The 19,136-nt window shown below is 39.1% G+C and overlaps 1 protein-coding gene across 3 annotated transcripts in view; it reads left to right on the top strand.

Moving 5' to 3' along the window:
* Positions 1-19,136, top strand: part of HPS5 (HPS5 biogenesis of lysosomal organelles complex 2 subunit 2) — a 44,740-nt gene that overhangs the window by 4,879 nt on the left and 20,725 nt on the right. For all 3 annotated transcript variants that reach the window (XM_082845340.1, XM_082845338.1, XM_082845339.1), the window contains 14 exons: positions 442-605; positions 2,332-2,442; positions 2,616-2,680; positions 3,141-3,333; positions 4,679-4,812; positions 8,338-8,550; positions 8,859-8,930; positions 12,813-12,901; positions 13,923-14,101; positions 14,871-15,029; positions 15,616-15,802; positions 16,479-16,602; positions 17,632-17,781; positions 18,994-19,071. In XM_082845340.1, the coding sequence (XP_082701466.1) occupies positions 498-605; positions 2,332-2,442; positions 2,616-2,680; positions 3,141-3,333; positions 4,679-4,812; positions 8,338-8,550; positions 8,859-8,930; positions 12,813-12,901; positions 13,923-14,101; positions 14,871-15,029; positions 15,616-15,802; positions 16,479-16,602; positions 17,632-17,781; positions 18,994-19,071 (1,862 nt within the window). In that variant the 5' untranslated portion in view covers positions 442-497. The remainder of the gene's footprint in view (positions 1-441; positions 606-2,331; positions 2,443-2,615; positions 2,681-3,140; positions 3,334-4,678; positions 4,813-8,337; positions 8,551-8,858; positions 8,931-12,812; positions 12,902-13,922; positions 14,102-14,870; positions 15,030-15,615; positions 15,803-16,478; positions 16,603-17,631; positions 17,782-18,993; positions 19,072-19,136) is intronic.

Below are 19,136 nucleotides of genomic sequence, written 5' to 3'. Positions count from 1 at the left end.
CCCTTTGCTATTAAGCACGGTTAAACTGTGGGCTGATAACCATTGAATTTAACAAGAGACTTAAAAGCAGAAGATTTACAGCTCAAAGAATTGCAGCTGGAGGTGCTATTTTACCACAGAGGAGCTTGACAAAATTTCCCCTTATATCCTGCAAGCGTCTATTTTATCTGTTTACACTGTTAGGTAAATAGAATGGGATAGGATTGTGGAGGGCCTTGAGAATCTGGATTTCGTTCTGTGGGAGTTTTAGGAGTCAGGGAATAATCAGTACAAGCTGATGGTCACCTATAATGTCACCTGCGTGTGTTTTCTTTCCACCTAGATGCCAAGGAGCTCCAGAATAGGGACCCTTGTCCCTTTCTCATGTTTCCCTGTTTTCTCCACCTGTTCATTAAATGCTTGCTGAAGGAGTGGTGAGCTTCTTAAATTATATTTTTGCAGGTTTTATTCAGGAATACTGTGCCTATCCCTCAACGTAGTTTCATCTTTCTGGGTAAATGACTTCCGTGCCAGTGATACCAGAGTCCTACAACCATGTTCTTGCAGAATTTGAGTCTCTGGATCCATTACTTTCAGCCCTGAGGCTGGACTCCGCTCGTCTAAAGGTGATTTTCGTGATCCTTATATCAGTTTTATTTTCACGTTCATATTTTTGTGTGCTCTCGGTTACGTGCCCCTCCGACCCCGTTCTTTATGTTTTATAGAATCTTGGGTGTTCTTACCTGTGCTAGTAATACCTCACATAGCAGTAGTATGTTCATAGTGCTTTCTTGATTTATTTTTCAAGCAATCGTTTGAATTCTTCTTTCCCATCCTTGGAAACTATGATATAGATTACTGAATTTTCCCGCCTCTAATCTTGCTGTCTTCTCTCAGAAAGTAATGTATTCAGTTGAAAATAAAATAGTATAAATGAGTATACCCCATTGCATTTTGAGCAACACGAACCATTGCTATTAAACTAAGTTTGTTCCAAAACAAGGAGTTTGATGTACCCCCTCTGTTTTAGGGAACAGAGCTAAAAATTAGCTTTACAAAGTTAGCTAAAAATTAGCTCTGTGGGAAGGAGTATGTGCTTCCCTCAAACCTTGAATTCATTTGATAAACTCAGGAATGACATGGTAAAGAACAGTTTCATAACCAATTCCAAAATAATTTCATTCTTACCCTTTTGTTCCCACCCCAAAGCACCTTTCTAGCCTCTGAGCAAAGGGAAAATAGGAAGTAATAGGCAAAGTAATATGGACAACAATTATGAGGGTTGATATCAGAGGTTTTTTAGCTGCAAGTTACAGAAAACCTTCTCAATAATATCTTAAGCAGTAAAGGTGTTTATAACCTGGTTGGAGGTTATCGTTTCTGGGTTTAGTGTAGTGGCCTTTGATATTCCTTAGGACCCAGGCTCTCCATCTTTCCTGTTCTACCATCATCTGTATATTGACTGTTGGTCACAGTTGCAAGATAAGTGTCCTGGCTCCAGTCTTAATGTCTCCATTAGCATCTCAAGCAAGAAAGAGGTGGCCGAGGACAAAGGCTTTTTTCTCTTCAGCTTCGGCCATTTATCTGGGAGGGCAAAGCTTTCCGGGAAGCCCCAGTAGGGCTTAGTCTTAGTAGCTGGATTTGAGTCACAGGGCTCCCCCTAGCTGCAAAAGAAACTGGGTAAGTGAAGATTTAGGTTTTCCAGCTTCTACGGTAGAAAGCAACAAGTTCGAAGAGGATTGGGAATTCCTGTTCGTTCACCAACCAATAATTTTTGTCACAGGGTATTGGGCACAGCCTGGCCACTGCTTTCTCTGGTGGGTAAGGAGAAGAATCAGTAGGCTGAAGGTGTGGGGAGATGTAATAGTACACTGACTTGCATTTGTGTCCTCTGCAGTCTCACTTGCTCTCAAAGCTGTGGACATTTTGTGCTGATTATACAGACGAGAAGTGATTTATGTGAGCAGGTGATTAAAGTGGTTGCTTTATCCCCTAGAGACTTACTTGATCTTCCATCATTGTGGTCAGTATTGGAATGAGCTAGCTGAATTGCACAGAAGATGAATGGGCTAGTAACTGGCTTTTGCCAAGGGAAAATTACTCATTTATACAATTGAACCTATTCAGCAATTTTGAGATTCAATTAAAAATTTAAAACCAAAATGTTCTTTCTTCTGTATCTTTCACTATCTAGAATAAGAGCTTGAGTGCCATTATGTGGTGTCTAACTGGGCAGGTGGGTTGGGTGCGGGGAGGAACCTGACACAGATCCTCAGTATTTATTTCCAGTACATAGTTTATTTGTTAAATGACTGTGACAGTTTCACACTTGTCTGTTGCCATGTTTTTTAGTGCACGAGCATAGCTGTGTCTCGAAAATGGTTGGCTTTGGGCAGTTCAGGAGGAGGACTCAATCTCATTCAGAAAGAAGGATGGAAGCACAGGCTTTTTCTTTCGCACAGGGTAAGATTAAGGGTAGCCCTGTCACGTACCATCCGGAGTATCTTTCATAAATTTGAATTTCTCCATTATCAATGATCATTTGGACTAAAAGAAGAAGGTAAAACTTGAGATTTAAAAGTAAAAAATTACCCATTTTTGAGGAGCTGCCTAATATTTTTCCTTTTGTGCTCTAGGAAGGTACAATTTCTCAGGTCGCCTGTTGTTTACATGATGATGATTATGTTGCTGTGGCTACCAGGTAAGAAACTGTTCTAAAACTGTCTGATCTTTTCCAAATGCATTTGAAGTTGACAAATGTAGTTGTGTGTTTGTTAGGGTGACCAGCCATCCCAGTGTGCCTGGGCCTGACCCTGTTTTAGCACTGAAAGTCCCGTGTCTTAGGAAACCTCTTAGACGCAAGCAAACCAGGATGGACACTTGGTCACCCTAGGGCCTGTGGAAAACACTAATATGAGGCAACAACATTTCTGTGACCTTAAAAGAGAAAGGTAACAGGGATAATTTAGAACATCTAAGTTCTCCTATTATATTGGATTGGTGGACTAAAGCAAGGAAATTAATACCTTGGCTTTCTACTTCCTCTTTTCTGAAGAATAAGAATTTGCTTATATATTTAACATAGTTGATATTGTGATGCATTGAAATTGTACCTTTTTCACCATTGCCAAAAATTTGCTTTTGTGTCTCAATACTTGCAGTCAAGGTCTTGTAGTTGTTTGGGAATTAAATCAAGAGCGTCGTGGGAAACCAGAACGAATTTATGTGTCTTCAGAACACAAAGGCCGAAAAGTTACAGCTCTCTGTTGGGATACAGCTATTCTTAGAGTTTTTATAGGTGATCATATGGGGAAAGTTTCTGCCATCAAACTCAACACTTCTAAACAAGCAAAGGTGAGAACCAGTCCAGTTCTTTGTGTATGTAGGTGAGATATAAGGTGTTGTCTCACAGAATTTCAATTAAAGGACACAATTTGACCTACTGTATCTCTTGGGGACTGATCTAGAGCCCAGACTATGAATTTTGAGAAGACTTGTTTGCATGTAGTGCATATGGTACCCTGGTTTAGCTTGACACTGTTACAGAATGGCTTCTGTGAGCTAACTTCAGTAATTTGCAGTTGTCTATTATATTACTCCATAATTCACCTTCATGGCTCATTTAAGTAAAGCATCCTTTAATACTAGGCTGTTAAGAAAGAAAAGATGGCTGGACTTCGCGGGCGATTCAGTGGTTAAGACTGCGTGATCCCAATGCAGGGATCACAGGTTCGATCCCTGGTCGGGGAACTAAGATCCTGCATGCCACATGGCGCAGCCAAAAAAAAACAAAGGAAAGAAAGAAAAAAGAAAAGATGCCTGTTTATTAGTTGTGTGAATAAAATGGCAAACATAGAAATGGTACCAATTGCCCAGGGTCCTATTCTCCTGGTCCCTGGTTAGAAGAAACTTATGGGTCTAGGTGTATTTTCTCAGGATGGATGTAACTTGTTGTGAATGGAATCTTAAAGACATCTCCTGGATTACGCTAAGCAGTGTGGTTCCCCAGGCTTCCTGCCACAGTTGTTGGAGTAGAAAAGTTGAGTCTCAAGTTATCCTAACAGAATGCTCCAGTCTGTCATTAAGGCAGAGCCAGCCTGCTCCTCGCTGTCCCTCTCCTCCAAAGCTATGATATCAGAAATGGGGGACTTGTCTCTCATTGGCTTATTTGCATGTAGGATCCTGGTAGAGAAGAAGAGATCTAACTACTATTGGCTAAGTTATTTTAATTAACACATCAGAATATTCTTGATGTATTAATTAAATATTCATGATGACCCATCAAGGTTACTACTTGATTCCTAACATATTTTTGATATACAGTTGGAATTCTACACTTACTACAGCTCTAATTTGTCTTTTTTCCAAAGGGAGAAGTACTGTCTACAGGTGAAAAATTGTCTCACGTATTCTAAAACTTGCTTCATCTTTTTCTTCCCAACTTCTAAGAATAGATAATCACAAACAGAGCCTTAAGAATTCTCTTCTGCAGTTATGTAGCAAATTTTTTCACAAAACTTAAATGAGTGAAACTTGATATTCTAACAGGCAAATTAATTTTGGCCCATTTAAAGTTTTTATTTTGCTGTCTAAGCTGTTTTCATGTAAAAGCACATAATCCCCTTCTCTCTAAAGAGAAGGGAATTATGTGTATACGTAAAGATAAATAAACTTTATTTCCTTGTCACATCCCCTTTAGGCGGCTGCTGCCTTTGTGATGTTTCCTGTTCACACAATAACAACAGTTGACTCCTGTGTTGTCCAGTTAGATTATTTGGATGGAAGATTACTTATATCTTCACTTACTCGATGCTTCTTATGTGATACTGAGAGGTATATTGACTAACCATGAGTCATTGGAAATACAGAATTTTAGTCCCGGAAAGAAGTCATCTCGCCCAAACCCCTCAATTCAGTTATACAGATATTGATAAGGAACCACCTGTGTGCAAGCTGATGTTAGTGAGTAGAGAGGAGGTAGAGGAGAGTGACATAGTCCAGTGTGTGACTAAGACAAATATTCAGTTAACTCTACCAAGAAGCCTGGTCTAAGTGTCATGTGGGAAGACCGAACAGAGGCCTGTTTCTATATGGGGAATTGGGAAGTCTTCCTTGATTGAGTTTGTTGTTGTTGAAATTTGTTGTGTATTTAATAGAATTTTACTATAGGGTAAAATTGGATGAAAAATAAGAACTTTATGAAGCTGACAGATATTTAATGAAATCTCAACAGTGGAACCAAAGGTCCAATGAATGGCAAAGGAGTATATTGGCGGTAGCTGTGAAATACCAGAACAGAATAGGAAATGGTTTGAAATGAATGTTGTGTATTGCTGTGTTTAAGTTCTTCAGCCATTCTCACCACAGGGAAATATTCACTGGGCATTTTTTTCCCCCTCCATTGGCCCTGTCCAGCTAGGATATTCCTCAGGACCCAGCCCTTCTGTTAAAAATTTATTGTGGAGAATTTTGAGCACACACAAAGGAAGAGAGAATTGCATAATAAACCACTGTGAGCCCACTAGCCAGCTTCAGTAATTTGTTGAGGATATTTAATAGGCGAAGTTTGAAGGAAGAGAGGTAAGAGGGGATAGGATATTCTAGCAGGAAGGAACAGCGTCTTGGGGAGAAGTAAGAAAGAATTAGGCATATTCTAAAACGTGTCCTCTGGCTTGAGTAGGGGAGTCGTGGGAGATCACGTTGGTAAATTAGCACCACATGGAGAGTGACAGTCTTAAATGTCACACTAATTAAGTATGTGGGTTCTCAGATCATTTTAAGAAAGTGTACATGTAGAAAATCAGGGTTTGGAAATTGATTCCCTTAGAACTATCAAGGATTGGAAACTTTTTATGTTTTTCCAGGGGTTCTTGTATCTCAGTTAGAAGACTGCTATTCTAGAAAGTAGGAGACTGGACTCCAAAAGTTTTGAAGGAATGTATGTTGACTGTCAGGGTTAGTAGAGGGAAGGATGAGGAGAGGATGCACTTTTTAAAAATTTTCTTGGGATGAGAAAGGTATGTGGGAAGGAGACCAGTAATAGTAGGTTGCAGATGTCTGGTATCAGAGAACGTAGCTGTACAGCAGAGGGGCAAGGCTTTGAGATGCGAAGGATCAGTTTACCTGGAATTAGTAGGAAGGATGGTGTACTTGGTTCTGACTTATTTCAGACTGTAGATCGGTGATGAAGTTAGACTTACAGAACTGGAGATCATGTAGTGTCACTCTTTCATTTTTGCCGATCAGAAAGCCTAGTGAGTGATAGAGCTTGCCTCACATCATGCAGCTGGGAGGAGGCAGACTAGAATCTTTCCGTCTTGATTTTGTGCCTTTCCTGTTACCTCTAGTATATTCTTTGACATTGGACCTTTGGCCATTAAATCCATCCTTGAGATTTTGGTAAAATATTTGTTAGCTTCACAAATTTCTCAAATATTCTTCATCTATAGGTTTTCGAGTTTACCAAACAGCCCAATTCAGAAATTTGGCTGAAATTCTGACAAATGGTCAAAACACTGCATTGAATGAACACCTTATTGGGGTTGTTTTGAGAATCTAGTCAAATGGTATAAAGAGCTAACTAAGTGGAGGCTTATTCTTCCCTGTGTGCAGTACAGTTGCTAATCATTTATGCTCCCATTTTACAGGATTGTGGCTAGAGTTGGTTATGAGAGTAACTAACTGCAAAAATAACATGTTTTAGAAATGCCTACTTTGTTAGCTAGAATTCAGTTTGGGGGTACATGGATAGTACAATAATTGAAAATTTTTATGTATGTTTTAAGTTTTGTTTCAAGGTATATTCCCTTCCAAACAAAGAAGCATTTTTCTTTTTTAAACAAAGGCTCCTAATAACTAACGGAAGTGAGGTATGAGTTTGCTTTTCCTGCTACTTTCTGTCAGTATTGTTAATGAACAGGGTGGATCCCAGGAGGAAATAGAACAAACAGAAACAAAGAATTATGTTGTAGTAGAGAGAACATTGGATAAGGGAGCCTGACAATATGGTTTCAAGTTCTAGTTCTACCACTTCTTAAACCTTGCCAAATGTCAGTTTCCCCATCCAGAATGTAGAGGTAGTTTTAAGGATTAACTAAGATAATGTATAGGAAATACCTAGCCTTGTGCCTGTCACATGTCATTTGAAAATGTGGAAAGCAAGATTAATGAGCATGCAAATGAGAATGAGTTGACTGTATTGGTTTACTCAGGAAATATTTATTGCACTCCTCTGAATTAGTAGCACTGTTGTTAAGCACCATAGAGGATGTGAAATAAGCAAGAAATATATTTTATTTCCCAAATAAGGAACATAGGTAATAAAACCGTAACTTTTTGTATTGCTCTGTATACATTTTAAAGCACTTTCACATCCATGTTCTTCTAGTAAAGCTGATGTTATATTTTATTCATAAAGCAAATAAGTACAGGGATATTTATTGAATTATCTAAGGTCATGTAGAAAGTTCATGCTAGAGACCATATCAGGCCATTGTCCAAATAAACAGTTTGAGTTTATGGAGCACAAAAGGCACTGAGTGCTTTCCGTGGGCCAGCTACTGTGCTGTGCACTGGGAGTTCAGCTAAAGAGGAAAAAGAAATGACGTTTGTCCTGAAGAAAGTCATAATCTACTGTTCAAATAGACACAACTACCATATGTAACGTGGTGAATGCTTTGAAAACATAGCATGGGAAGCATATCCTTCTGCTTATAGGAGTCAAGGAAGTCTGTCAGAGGAGGAATGGTGGAGTTAATTTATGAAGAATAAGTAAAGGAGTGTTTGGAAAGAGATATCCTCATTCTCACCTTCCATGTTCTCAGGCAGTTTTGTATATGCAGTTCTTTTATATATCTAGCTCAGGTAACCCTCAGGGAACAGAATGTTCCAAGGTACAGCCTTTCAGAAGGACTTAGCATTTTGAGGAAAGAGTGAGGCATTTATTGGGTATATGTGGCCGAGGAGTGGCCTGGAGACAGGGCAGATCAGTAGCCTCCATGGAGTGGCCAAAGAACAAGGTGATTTGGAAAGCAGTCAGTAGGATTTAAGGATGTAGGAAATGGTTTGGTAGCACTTACTTTTTAGTTTTGAAAAGAGCATTCACATTCTGTGGATAATAAACTGAGTACTAACTTGAAGTCATTTGCTTTCTGTAACAGAAATAGTTAATGGCAAATCAGAGCTAGAACCCTATTTTGACCTTTCCATTCTGTTGTTCTTTCCAGTAAATTGCTAATATGAGGAGAGAGGGGACATTGTAGGTGGGGTTATTATGGCCATGCCGATATGTAGTGCCATTGCTTTTGACTTTTTTGTGAGTAAACATGCTTTCTCTTTTCTGCGGGGGTCGGGTATTAGAGAAAAATTTTGGAAAATTGGAAACAAGGAAAGAGATGGAGAATACGGAGCTTGTTTCTTCCCTGGAAGATGTTCTGCCAGCCAGCAGCCCCTAATATACTGTGCCCGCCCTGGCTCCAGGATGTGGGAAGTGAACTTTGATGGAGAAGTTATAAGTACACATCAGTTTAAGAAACTCCTCTCATCACCACCTCTTCCTGTGATTAATCTAAGGTAATGATTTGTATGGCCAGTAGGGAGTATTTGAGGAACTTACAGGGAGGGTTTGGTTTGAAACCTCTGATATTCTGCATGAGTTAAAGATTTTATCATGCCTTTTAAGAGTGAAGTAGAATTTTTATTAAAAGATTCAGAGAAACCAAAAAGTCTTTAATCAATTATCTTTCATATGCTTAAAGCAAATTCAATAAGGGTAAATGCAGTTAGGCTCTTGAATTTGTTTTGGAGGCAGAAATTTTCCTATATAGGGAAAAAGATACTTTTATATTTTGATTAAATCATTAATCATGTTTACTTCCTAGATCAGAACCTCAGTATGATCATGCGGTTGGATCCTCCCAGTCTTTGTCTTTCCCCAAACTCTTACATCTTAGGTAAGTTTCTCCCTTCGATCCTTTAAAAAAAAATGAACACTTAACTTTTCCTCTTTGTTTCTTGTTCAAGGTAGTTAGCTTTTCAAGTTTGTTTTTGTACTAAATCATTTTTAGAAAATTAGGAAATGACTGTGTTATGTGAAGTGTTCTACATATAAGAGGAATGAAAAAAAGCATAGAAATATGCTTCCCTTTCTGTTTTGAACTGGCCTAAACCAGTTGGACACTTCACAGTTGTCGAGAACTTTTGACAAATTAGAGCTCAGAGCTGTAGATACACATTCTTTCATAACCTCCTCTCCCTAGTGGAATATTCCAGTGAAAGCAAGTCTCAGACTGAAGTCTGCTGCATATGTATGTTTCTTAGTAGGCAGGCACAAAAGTAGTTGTAGAACTTGTTCTTGTAAGCTTGCTGAAATTTCAGCTCTCTATTCTTCAGGTACTTTGCATGAAAGATCTGCTCAAGGTGGATCCAGCCAGCCATATTTTAACATCTGAGTTCAGCTAGCCTTCTAGTTGGATTAGGTACAAAAAAGTCCACTATTAAGTGGCAGCACAGAGTGCCACTTAAAGCTATCAACTGCTGGGCTTGCCAGTTCTTACAACTTGTTCTACAAGCATGGGCATGCCAGCGTATGATTTCCAGTCAATCTGTGTGTCTTGAACCCTTCTTATTTCAACAGCAGAATATTATTTCTAATATCTCTTAAGCTAATTAATAAGATCCCTAATGCAGATTCAGAGAATGTTATTTAGAGCTGGTATAGGGTACTCTGGAGCTTGGCTCCTGATCGAGTTCTTTCAAAGGCTAACTAACCGTGCTTTGAATGTAATTTTAAAAAACACTTGAAATGTTAATGTTAACTAACTGCCCCTAACTAACGTATGTGTATGTCACACTACCTATAATGCAATATTTGAAAATAAATTATAAACAGTATAACTCTTTCACAAGTCCATAATTCATCCTAAAAGTTATGGGAGAAAGACCACTATTTATTTGCCCATAGTTAGATAAAGCATATTAAAAACTCTTTCTTTACGGCACTTATCACAGTTTATAATTACATATTCAAACAGTATTTATGCCTCTCTTACTCCTAGACAGTAAGGCCCTTGAGGGCATCATGTCTGTTTTGTTCACTGTGTTATTCTCAGTGTTTGGCATAATGCCTGGCACATCATAGACACTTAACATTTGTTGGCTATGGTGTGATATGTGGGGTGTGGGGAAGTCCCCTACCCAAGAGTATGTTTTCTAATGGCAAGGCCAGTCTGCTTGGTTCTCCTGGTAGTGTTTTTCCTTTGAGTTAAACTATTTAAAGCTCCCATACAAGTTCCTGCCATAGCATTCAAAGCCCTGCATGATCTGGCTCTGCCTACTCCTCAGCTTAAGCAATAATTAATGCCACTTTGAAGCTTTTACGGACTCCTCCAGTGACTCGCGTTAGACACTTATTCCCTTGCACTGTTGTCACAGCTTGTTCATTTCTCTGTCACCACCCTGTTTCACTGTACTATGAATATCCATCCCAGTACCAGATTGTCAACTCCTTTGCTATGGGCACAGTGCTAGGCACATAGAAGGTTCTCAAATAATGGCTAAGTTAAAGAGTTTCACAAAGATTTTTTTGAAAAAACATTAGTTATGCAGGGCTTTTCTTTACTTTTTTTCCCATGTGTACACTTGTGTTTTGGTAACCTTCACTGTTACACCCACAAGTTCTACGGGGAAGCAAATTTGTATGCCTCATTTTCTTTGGGGTACACTGATGTCACTTTCTCTCCCTTAACTTTTTAAACAATGTTGTTAGGCTTGTGTCCCTGTCTGTTTATTATCAGTGAAGGGGAAGGGGATGAGGGATGTGTAAATTACCAAGTCTCAGCTCTGATATTAGTCCCCCCCACCCCCCACCTATTCTTAAGGAATCTTTCCAAGCTGCATGTCAAGTTCAGTGTCAAAATCCTGATCCTGTGTCTCTTTATTCAGGGATCTTCTGGCCTCTGGGGTTTTTTTCCCCTCTGGCTCCTAAAGGAAGCCTTCCAATTTTACTTATTTTGGACTAGGATTCTGACGATTTCTTCCTTCTTTGTGACAAAGATTACTTTCCCATAGGGACAGTGATCTGATCTTATATTGGCAAAATGTTTAACATTTGTGTGAGGACCGAATTCCCGTTAAATATCGCCCTTAGTTTCATCGCCACATGTTACCTTTTTTAGTACTCTTGGAGGCATAAACTTAAAAAAAAGTCCCTGTTCTCAAGATTATAGTTCGTTGGAGAGATGTAGTTTATTTCTAGAAAATGTTTAACAACAATAAAAAGTAAGAGTTGTGACAGTGCAATACATAATTAAGTGCCGTTTGAGCGGGGTTGATGAGAAATAGGTTGCGTGCAGGAGGGAGAGTGCTGTGGGCTGTCGGGGAGGATTTCAAAGGGCAGTAGAACTGCTGCTGATGCTTAAGTGGTGACTAGAATGAGACTGTTATATATGGGGAATGCTCTGACTGGGGATTACCAGTGGTGTATAAAAAAATAATAGCAGCCTCGAGAGAGTAAATGAGATATATGAGCAAAGGAGTATAGAAGGAGATGAGCAGAGATGGAGAGTACCAGAGGACTGGAAAAGAAGATGGACCAAGAAGTAGTGTCCAGAGTCTAGGAAGGCGAGATTCAGGAAGGAAGGAACAGTCTGCAGAGTTGGCCTCTGCTTGGGGATCAAGAAGGAAAATGAGAAAGTAGGTTATTGGGTTTGGCATGTAGGAGATCTGTGACTTTCCAAGAATGTAGTTAAGTGGAATGATCAGGATTCCAGATAACAGTGGGTGGGTCAGTGAGGATAAATGAGGGTAGAAGTAGCTTCTGTGAGGTATGGAGAAAAAAGTCCAGGTTTTGGAGCCAGACAGTCCTTGGTATAAATTCTGACTCTTCCGTATTCATACTGAATGGGCTTCAACATGTTATTTCTCTCTCTGGGCTTCAGTTTTTCTTTTTTGTAAAATAGGGATAACACTCCTATCTTGATGAGATGCTACAAGGTTAGATAATATTGGTATAGCCTTTAATGAAAAAAATAAACTCCCATAGTTGACTGGTAGTTTTCAACCTTTTATTGCCCACAAACAACTAAGGACATCAAAATATTGCCCTCCCTGGGACTTCACTGGTGGCGCAGTGATTAGGGTCCGCCCGCCAACTCAGAGTACACGTTCGAGCCCTGGTCCAGGAAGATCCCACATGCCGCGGGGCAACTAAGCCCGTGCGCCACAACTACTGAGCTTGCGCTGTAGGGCCCGCGAGCCACAACTACTGAAGCCCGCGGGCCTAGAGCCCGTGCTCCTCAACAAGAGAAGCCACTGCAACGAGAAGCCCACACACCACAACGAAGAGTAGCCCCTGCTCGCCGCAACTAGAGAAAGCCTGCGCGCAGCAACAAAGACCCAATGAAGCCCAAAACAAATAAATAAATAAACACATTTAAAAATATATATATATTATCCTCCCTAAAAGTGGCTCACTAGAGCAGTGATTGGTGGTTAGATGTGATGTTTAGTCTTTGTTTTAGATGTCATACCAGATATGGGAAGTTTAGATACTTTAATAAATGTCAGGTAAGATACCAGCCTTTTATTTTTCTAGAAGATATTTCGTGTATCTGAATTTTTCCCACTTTGGTATCATATTATGCTATCTTTTACTGGCTTGTTGTTACAGACAGAAAAGAGGTGGTAGGATGTAATTGGCTGGATCAACTGTTGCTTTCTTTGTACAGGCTGATTCTGCTTTAATAGCTAGTGTGAGGGTCTGAAATCAGGGAATTATGAACTTCTGATTCCGAGCAAACTACAATTCTCTTGACCTCTTCCATTTTCTCTTGCAGTGAGCACTGTGTGCTGACCTGGACAGAAAGAGGAATTTATATTTTCCTTCCTCAGAATGTTCAAGTTCTTCTTTGGAGTGAAGTCAAGGGTAATTGTGTTTTTCTTCCTATGTAATTTTTAATCGCATGCTTGTGAAAGATTTAATTATTGTAGGAGGATTCTCTTGCAGTGTAAGAAGTAGAAAATAGAATGAGGTGACATTTCTTTTAAAGATTAACATCATAGGTGTATCCCATTATAAGATACTTACGAAGTATACATTTGTGAATCTACGTATAGTTATTTAGTTATTTTAAATACAATTTTCATTTATTCTTAAATATTAGCAACCACTGCTAAGAATTGAATGGGTTAATTTTTCCCTCTACTTACCCTGAATATTTATCCCTGTTAGAAGTCTTGCTTTAACTCCTGTTTTGTGTCTTAATAATTTAGGGTTGAAAAGTGGGAACAATAGCCATTTTATGTGGCTGAGGCAGAGAAAGTCAATCTCTGTATTCTTCTGGTTTAAACCAGAAATGGAGGAAATACATCTAGCATTTTTAACATGACTGCTCAGAGAGTGTATCCTGACTTTTGAGTCATTTTCTACTTTGTAAAAACATAAAAAAGATGAAGGAACCATTACATACTGATTTCTCGTGAATTAAGTTTCCTAAAGGTGTCCCGTGAAAACTAGTTTTTTAGGTCATTTCATGGTATTCTGCCAAGACAGGTGTTTTTTCACGAACAGTTTGTTGATTTACATACTGCACTGAAATCTGTTACTGGTATCAGATTTGTAACTCAGAAATGTGATAGTCTGGCCTCCGAAGTGCCCCCTTTTAAAGTCCCAATTTCTTTTCACAAAACATAGCATTTTTAAAAACAGGATTTTAGATCAGAGAGATGTTTCTTTCTCTGTCTCTTTTATTCTTGATCTTTTTTAAAAGAATAGTGTCTAAGATATGATTTCTTCATTGAAATGCAAGTATAAAAATAGAAGTGAAATTCAATCAAGCCAAACCCTATATAGAAAATGAATCTATTAGAATAATTTCAGCCATTGCAAAAATGGAAAAGGAGTACTTGGTTAATGTCCTGTGTGTTCACCCCTGTGGTTTTTGTAGATATTCAGGATGTGGCTGTCTGTAAGAATGAGCTGTTCTGTTTGCACCTAAATGGGAAGGTCTCCCATCTTTCCCTGTTATCTGTGGAACGTTGTGTGGAACGCCTGCTAAGGAGAGGCCTGTGGAACCTGGCTGCTCAAACTTGCTGTCTTTTCCAGAATTCCGTCATTGCCAGCAGAGTGAGTCAGAAAGCTTACATGTTCATCTGGGTTGTTAAAACCATTCTAGCTTGCAGGATTGTGCTACGCAGTTGCTTGTCTTTATTAGCCTGCTGATTAAGCAGCAGTAAATCCCCAAAGGAAACATGACAGATAAATCTGGAGTGGGGATGGGGGTGAGAAAAACTGTATACTTTCCATTAAAAAAAAATCAAATTTACCCACAAATTTATTTGAATTTCAGGCCTTGTTTTTATTAGATGTTGGGGGTAGGAGTTAATTAATTAATTAATTAATTAATTATTTTTTGCTGTGTTGGGTCTTCGTTTCTGTGCGAGGGCTTTCTCTAGTTGTGGCAAGCGGGGGCCACTCTTCATCGCGGTGCGCAGGCCTCTCACTATCGCGGCCTCTCCTGTTGTGGAGCACAGGCTCCAGACACGCAGGCTCAGTAGTTGTGGCTCACAGGCCTAGTTGCTCCGCAGCATGTGGGATCCTCCCGGACCAGGGCTCGAACCTGTGTCCCCTGCATTAGCAGGCAGATTCTCAACCACTGCACCACCAGGGAAATCCAAGGCCTTGTTTTAAGTGAAATTATTATATGTACAGTAACTCTAAATTCTTAGTTCCTAAGAGAATTCTTATTAAGTCTTTTACTAGCTTTTAAAGCCTTTTAAAGCACCTTTGAGATTTTATGTTCTATGTAGACCTCTTTTAATGTATTGGCCATTTGAATATAGATTTAGTTACAAACAGAAAACTCTCCTATTGGTTCTACTTATCGTTTTATTAGGGAAGAAAAACTTTGACTATAGATAAATTGGAACATTTGAAATCTCAGCTGGACTTAACAACCTATGGTGATCTGATTTCCCAACTGGAAGAATTGATCTTAAAATTTGAACCTTTGGATTCAGCTTGTAGCAGTAGAAGAAGCTCCATTTCATCACATGTAGGTATTCTCACTTTTAAAAGGGTTTTGCTGTACAGTAAGATTGTTCTACATTAGTTTGTACTCATTTACCTCTAGGATCCCAAAACTTACCTTCCTTTCCATGTTGTATATTGTTTGGGGGTGGTGGTGAAGGGGGGCTTTCTTTCAGGTGTTGGACAACCTTATGAAGCCTTCATTTAGGTGTGTCTTAGAGCCGCATTTTGTTTTGTCATTGTTTATTATGTTCTGTTTGAAAATATACCTCATATAGCCTCCAGAGCAAGTTAAGTTACCCCTAATATGTAATTTCAGATGCTTCATGCCAGCTTGAATCTCAGTGCAGCTCAGCATTGTCTCATTTAATCCTCATTCTCACATTCTCACAGCCAGACTTCATGGAGACCCACTAGAGAAATATGGTAGCATGATGCCATGAGCAGGTGAGAGGGACCTGGCTGCCAGGAGCCTAGACCTTGCTCACCATTTTGTTCTAATAAGCCATAACTGTCGTTAATGACTTGTTTCTTTTAGTGTTGATTTTTCTCTTAAAAAGCTATATCGTGTTATAAAAGTTTAACTTTTCTTTAATTCTTTTTCTTTTTAGGAAAGTTTCAGCATCTTGGACTCTGGTATTTATCGTATCATTAATAGTAGAAGAGGCAGTCAGTCAGATGAAGACTCTTGTTCCCTTCACAGCCAAACCCTCTCAGAAGATGAGAGACTTAAAGAATTCACCTCACATCAAGAAGAGGACCAACCAGATCAGTGTTGTGGTTCACACGGAAATGAAGGTGAGGAATGTGTCTTTTATTGGTTGCTGATGTGAAGCAGTTATTTTCTGTGACTTCTGTTTGCCAAGATTATCTCATGCATAGAGTTTTCTACAAGGTGTTAATAATTTTTATTAAGTTGTTAGACTTTCCATCCAGACCTATTGATCAGTTCACCATTAGAAGAATGGATTTATGTTTAGTTGGGGTTTTTTTCCCCTCCTGTTCAGGCTAACATTGGTAAATTACCTAATTATTATCATGCATCAAAGTGCTGGAAAGGTTAAGAAAGGAGGTCATTAACCAAAAGAGTGGAACGATTTTATCCTAACCAAATTATTTTCCATTCGGAATGAAAAATTACTACAGTTTTGGGGGTCATTGCCTTCACTTTTCGATGTTCAAGTACTCCTGTGACCGAACTTTTGAGATTAATAGAGACTCTAAGCTTCCTTTCTGACTTGTGGGGATTCAGGGCTAGTAGGAAAAATGAAGGTACCTGTCCAAGTGTTTTATATGTGGACCATCCCATGCTTCTTGTAAAACCTGTGTTCCACTCATTTGTATTTGGGTCAGTTGTGATTTTGGTATTGAATCCTTCATTTCCTTTGCTTCATTCATTTCAGAATTTCTTTAAAGATTAAAAAACTCTTCATGTGATTAGATTTTGTTTTTTCTCCCCAATTCCATTCATCAGACAATGTTTCACACGCTTCAGTGATGTTTGAGACAGATAAGAATGAAACTTTTCTCCCCTTCGGCATTCCACTGTCATTTCGTTCTCCATCTCCTCTTGTGTCTCTTCAGGCTGTCAAGGAAAGGTAAACTCATTAGTCTTGTCATTTAATCCCACTTCTGGTTTTACTTCAGTTGTCATGTTAGGCACTTTTGCGCTGAGAATGGAAAGACATTTTAAATGAGGAAAAAGAAAGTCTCTAGATTATTCCTCATATAGCCTGTTATACGAAGCCGTTTACTTCTCATTTCAATCTTGGGGAATTTATCTTCCCTTTTGTTTGAGTACCTGGATATTTGAGTTGTTACAAATGTGTTTTTTTTCCCCCTCAGGCTGAGCAAAAGTTAAAAAATGTTTTTTCCTCATCCCTGATAGGAACAGTTTCCATATATCATTAGTCATTTCTTAACTTAATCATTTCTCAGTTTGGGCTCAGAATTGAAGACTCTTCAGAAGTCTTTCTAGCTACTCCGTGGGCCCAGAATTGACTTACGTGAATTTATGTCCAAGTTTTTCCACTTAAACGTTTTACCATAATAGGATAAAGTCTTCATAATTATAACTTAATAATTATACAATGTGTCACTGAGTCCCTGTATTATGAATATACTAATGATTTCTGTAAAAAAAAAAAAAAGACATTTAAGTTTGAAAGAGAAGACTTCTGTAGCTCCTTCATTGCTAATGGGAGTTTTACTGGATACAAACTTTGCTTTTTCAAAGGATATATTGTGACAAATCAGCAGCTGAGTTTCCTGAAGAAATTCTTTGGCTAGGATGGGGCAGGTTTTCACATGGCCTTCTTTGCCTAAGTAAACAGAAACATTGCAGGCACAGCTGCAATTAAAGACCTTTTCTTTAGGATTGAATCAGAGTAGTTTAGTAAATGAAGTAAATCCTTATTATAAATTTTACATGGGCCTTATGTGAAATATGTGATTGATTAAGGAAGTTGCTATAAAGAGTCTTTCTTTATAGCAAGTAAAGAAAGACTTGCTAAGTCCAAGTTGCCTTCAGGGACTGACAGGAACATAGAGAACTCAGATACTGAAATTTTCATTCTTGGCAGTAATGAGATTCTTTTCATATTAGTTTATTGGTATTTGACTTCCAGCGTTTCTAGCTTTGTGCGTAAAACTACTGAGAAGATTGGCACCCTTCATACGAGCCCTGATCTGAAAGTGAGACCAGAACCCAGGTGTGATGAGCAGTCATGTGAAGAGGATGTGGGTCCAGTCACTTGCCCAAAGGAGGAAGACACTGAGTAAGCCATTGCAGAGAAATCTGTGTAAATTCTAGAGGATACAATTGTCGGTTTGAAGAGAGCCATAAACCATGTCATCTTGAAGAAGACACATGTGTGACTCTGTTCATTGTAGATTATTTGCATAGCTTATAAAAACTGAATACCACAGAGTAAGTGTTGGAAAATTACATCAACCCATAACAAGTCTGTAGAGACAGAATTTTAATTTAGCACCTCTTCTTCCATCTTTCCCCTGAACAACTTCCCTCACCTCCAAATCTCTTCAAACTTCTGCAATGTTAGAGAAGGAGTATTAGAGTAAGAGTAGGATGACCAAGGATATAGGCCTTGTTCTGGTTCTGCTTCTGACTAGCATGTGACGTTGGTGACGCCCTCTGGCCTGTAAGATGAGAGCATTGGCATTAATGTCGTCACGTGCCTTCCTATGGTATGCTGGTGGCATAGTCCTTATGTAGTGGAGTTGTAGCAGAGCCCTTGTTCTGGCACAGTGTGAAGTATCTTGTCCATCTGGTCTCTGCCTTATCTCATAATTCAGGGGATCTGGGCATTGGAGGCAGGCAAGCTCAGCACTCACACAGGAATTGAGATAGACCCACAGGGCCAGTGTATACTGACTGGACATTCAGATGAGAAAAAAGGTGTGTTACCCTTAGAGTAACTTAGTTATGAATCCGTATGTATATCGGGAAAAAAGTGTAGATAGTGCTGTGGCATTTAAGGCAGCCCTCAGTCTGACGTTAGCCCACCTTTCCAGCTTCATTTCCAACCACGTCTTTCTAAGCACTCTAAATTCTAGTCATGTCAGAGAAGTGGGTGTGTACACCTCACTACTTTTCTTCATGCTGTTTCTCCCACCTGCAGTATTTTCCCCCCATTTTTCCTAACGCAAATACACCTCCTCAGGAAAGCTTCTCGTGATTGCCTAGTCAGAATAATTATTCCTTTTTCTGTGCTTTCGGATCACAGTGCTTGTGCTGCTCTTTAGCATTCATTCTATTCTTTTTTATATTACAGTTGTTTTCTTGCCTTTCTTTCTGACTAGGGCTTACTCTGACTTGAACTTACTCATCTTGAAGCCATGGACCATTTTTTATACTCATCTGTTTGTTTCATGTATCATTAAGTACAATACCTACCACTTAGTGAGCACTTAGAAATATTTGCCCAAGAAGGTTCTAATCCCCTTTAACTCTTCTCACACTTCTCTAGGGGAAAAGAAGAAGTAACTAGTCAACCTCCAGAAGAGGACAAGTTTCAAGAGCTCAGAATGGCAACAGCAGAAGCAATGTGAGTATTTATGGGTGAGAAAGTTTTATAGAGGGTGGGAATGACTTTTTGAGATCATTAGTAGT

This window comes from Leucopleurus acutus (assembly GCF_964270905.1).
Source record: "Leucopleurus acutus genome assembly, chromosome: 8".
Lineage (NCBI taxonomy): Eukaryota > Metazoa > Chordata > Mammalia > Artiodactyla > Delphinidae > Leucopleurus > Leucopleurus acutus.
The sequence above is the reverse complement of the archived record's forward strand: the minus strand, read 5'-3'. Positions and strand labels throughout refer to the sequence as shown.